The sequence below is a fragment of the Sinocyclocheilus rhinocerous genome, unplaced genomic scaffold (genome assembly GCF_001515625.1).
Source record: "Sinocyclocheilus rhinocerous isolate Xijiao unplaced genomic scaffold, SAMN03320098_v1.1 scaffold393, whole genome shotgun sequence".
NCBI lineage: Eukaryota > Metazoa > Chordata > Actinopteri > Cypriniformes > Cyprinidae > Sinocyclocheilus > Sinocyclocheilus rhinocerous.
Window position 1 is genome coordinate 325290 of NW_015654520.1, and position 3945 is coordinate 329234.

The 3945-nt window shown below is 39.0% G+C and overlaps 1 protein-coding gene across 1 annotated transcript in view; it reads right to left on the minus strand.

The window, feature by feature from the left end:
* Positions 1-2756: 2756 nt before the first annotated feature.
* LOC107717471 (soluble calcium-activated nucleotidase 1-like) overlaps positions 2757-3945 on the minus strand; it is a 7090-nt gene continuing 5901 nt past the window's right edge. Inside the window, exons 2-4 of the mRNA XM_016524234.1 lie at positions 3225-3886; positions 2847-2898; positions 2757-2760 (exon numbers count right to left, since the gene is read on the minus strand). Of these exons, the coding sequence (XP_016379720.1) occupies positions 2757-2760; positions 2847-2898; positions 3225-3864 (696 nt within the window). The 5' untranslated portion in view covers positions 3865-3886. The remainder of the gene's footprint in view (positions 2761-2846; positions 2899-3224; positions 3887-3945) is intronic.

The following is a 3945-nucleotide window of genomic DNA, read 5'->3' on the forward strand; positions in this document are numbered from 1 at the left end:
ACTTGTTAACACTTGTCGGCTCGCAATAGCCTAAACGAGTCATCATGTATTCGAATCTTATTCTGTTATGGCTGTACGTCACGAAGTAACACATTTGCATAATGTCCGCCCACATTCTACGTCGCCAACTTGCCTGCCCACAAACAGTAAAATTTCCGTGTGGTTAACACCATGTCCAAAAGACGCTGTATCCTACGCTGTAAAAGTAAATTAGTTTTATCACAGCTTATAATTACCACAAACTTGTTAACACTTGCCACTTGCCACTGAGAAAGGTCCTGCTCCAGTCATGCTTGCGAATCAGTCTCTTGTCGATCAGCCAGTTCAACTGTTTCATCATCAGACTCCGGCTCGAATTGGTAAGGTACAATCGATACCATCTTTTCTATGTAATGACAAGTCTCCAGGGCTGTCATTCTGTCATGGCAACGGGCATTTCGTTTCTGACACGCGCTGTACGCGGTAGACCAATCACAGCAGTGAGGGCTCACGGAAAGGAGGGGTTTAGAGAGACTGATTCTTTGAACTGCTTCGCACTAGTCGTTTACGAATCATTTAGAAATGAGGTAAAAATTAAATCTATTTTTTGAGAAAACTAACATGTTTTTTAACCTTGCATGCATGTAAACCTGTTTTAGGAGACTCATAAAACAATATTAGCAACCTTAAAAATGGCATAATAGGGGCACTTTAACACTGCTTCAGTGTTACTTTTAACACTCTTGAGTGTGTACTCAAATAAACTCTGGGGAGAGTTCATTTAACACTGGGGTTTTTGCCGTGTACATATCACAATAATATTACTTATTATTAGTGTGTACAGTATTCTAGTTGGCACATTTCCTTCTGAAATCCAAACAATGCTCTCTCAGAAAAGAGCATTGCTGGTACTGCTCTTCACTGGTCCTTTCTCACTTGCAGACTCTTCAAGGTTGGGGCAGAGGCTGTCTATCACATAAGCTAACCACTGGGGTGTCTCAGGGAGTGCAAGAATTCTTATGGAAATATTTACTGGGTGCTTACTTACTGGCTAAAGTCAAAAGAGTCCAAATCTCTAAGAAAAACTCAAATATGTAATTCTGCCATTTAGTGATTATGACTACTGATTCAAGCAATTGGATAAAAGAAAATGAGGTACACTAAACTCTTTCTTAAAAACCTTCAATCTGTTGTTTTCAGAAAAAAAACAGAAGAAAAAAACAGCAACAACAAATAAATAGCTCTGGTGCATTTTTAAAAAAAGTAGCTGATCTGCTTAAGACACTGATCAAACAAAATCAAAACAAAAATGCATGATTAAAAAAAAAAGACATTCAACAAAACCACATGGCAACTGCTATAATGTGTGTACAGTAAACTATTTTATGCATGTACTATAGTCTATCACTTCACTTCATTCATTCTGTTACATTCATTACACGGTAAGTACAGTACTGTTGTGAAACCACTAATGGTCACTGTTGAAAATGGCAATGAAAAACTTTTGATGAAGGCTCTGATAAGTCTCTTAAAATAAAGGTTCAACATGTACTAAATCCTTTAGTCTCTATAAAAATGTGTCGATTAATATAGAATGTCTGTTGTTCTTATTACTTGGAGTCAGGTAAAAATTGAAAGATGAATCTTCGAACGAACTGTTCGAGAGTCTTTCAGAAATAAGGTAAATTGAAATATTATATTATAAGAATATGAAAGTGTTTTTTAACCTTGCATGCATGTAAACCTGTTTTAGGAGACTCATAAAACAATATTAGCAACCTTAAAAATGGCATAATAGGGGCACTTTAACACTGCTTCAGTGTTACTTTTAACACTCTTGAGTGTGTACTCAAATAAACTCTGGGGAGAGTTCATTTAACACTGGGGTTTTTGCCGTGTACATATCACAATAATATTACTTATTATTAGTGTGTACAGTATTCTAGTTGGCACATTTCCTTCTGAAATCCAAACAATGCTCTCTCAGAAAAGAGCATTGCTGGTACTGCTCTTCACTGGTCCTTTCTCACTTGCAGACTCTTCAAGGTTGGGGCAGAGGCTGTCTATCACATAAGCTAACCACTGGGGTGTCTCAGGGAGTGCAAGAATTCTTATGGAAATATTTACTGGGTGCTTACTTACTGGCTAAAGTCAAAAGAGTCCAAATCTCTAAGAAAAACTCAAATATATAATTCTGCCATTTAGTGATTATGACTACTGATTCAAGCAATTGGATAAAAGAAAATGAGGTACACTAAACTCTTTCTTAAAAACCTTCAATCTGTTGTTTTCAGAAAAAAAAACAGAAGAAAAAAAACAGCAACAACAAATAAATAGCTCTGGTGCGTTTAAAAAAAAAGTAGCTGATCTGCTTAAGACACTGATCAAACAAAATCAAAACAAAAATGCATGATTAAAAAAAAAAGACATTCAACAAAACCACATGGCAACTGCTATAATGTGTGTACAGTAAACTATTTTATGCATGTACTATAGTCTATCACTTCACTTCATTCATTCTGTTACATTCATTACACGGTAAGTACAGTACTGTCGTGAAACCACTAATGGTCACTGTTGAAAATGGCAATGAAAACCTTTTGATGAAGGCTCTGATAAGTCTCTTAAAATAAAGGTTCAACATGTACTAAATCCTTTAGTCTCTATAAGCACAACCACATTTTAGGCAATGGCTGCCAATAGCCAGTTGGCATTATTTAAACGTCATTCAACTATTTCAACATAAAGACACCTTAATGTCCACATCTAGATGTACATCATCTAGAAGAAGGAATTTACCAGTCCTTGGCATGGATTTACCTTCAGACAAATCCCTCCGAAACTAAATGAATTCAAGTCCCTCATACTTCACGTCCCCAATCTTGGTTTCATTCACTGCAAGCCACTCAGCCTTAAACCCTAGAGAACATCACAGAAATAACCACAACTGAATCAGACATCATGTGTGAATTAATTGCTTCGAATTTCATTCATTATTATATCTTTATTTGAATAGTTTTTGACTGTTACCTTAAATTCAGCTCATGATAAAGATGATAAATTAATGTAGGTGTCAAGGTGGGGGTCGAATGTAGGTATTCGTAATGTGTGTGTGTGCATTAACTTGGATGGGTTAAATGCAGAGGACAAATTCTGAGTATAGGTTACCATACTTGCCCTTCACATCACTTTGAAAACAGCTGTGCTTAATTTAATTGCAAAAAGGGTACAATAGCAACACTAACCTTTTGAAACCGAGCCATCCCCATCTGGCAGTATGACCCAGGGCACTGCCTTGAGTCCATCTATGTTATATACAACACCCGTACGATCATCAACGCTGTACAGCTTGCCATTAAACACCACTAATTCGGAGAGCTCCATGCCACGACCCTTCTCTGCCAGGTGACTTTCCAAGACCACCCTGTCCTGATCCCATTCGACCGCTACTGTATCTCCACTCTCCGACACCAGGAGGTGACCCTTCAGCATGTAGCTAAACCAGGTCAGCTTCATGTCACTGAGTGAGTTCGTGTCCAGGTCAGCGATGACCCCTATACGGTAGTGTGTGCCCTGTGCCGTGCGCTCTGGTGGACTGAGGGGGTATGTGTCATTGTAATGGCCCTCCGTTCTCACCTCCTGATGGTTTAACCTCAAACCAAATTTGCTTCTGGTTTGGGGGTGAAAGGGCAAAAGCTGCATGTAGATGAGGAGGACGAGGGTTAGTGCTGACGCTATCACCACGATGGCTTTCCATTTGATGCGGAAGCGGGAGTCGGTGGTGTTGGTCATGGAAGCCAGCATCGGGAGCCCTCCAACAGAGATGCGCAGAGAGTTCATAGGCTCATTTTCGTTAAGATGTGCATAGCCTGGAGAAACAGGCATTAGGGAGGGACAGCAGCCACACCTACACAGGGAACATATTTAGGTCAACATGACACATTTACATTTATTCATTTAGCAGAC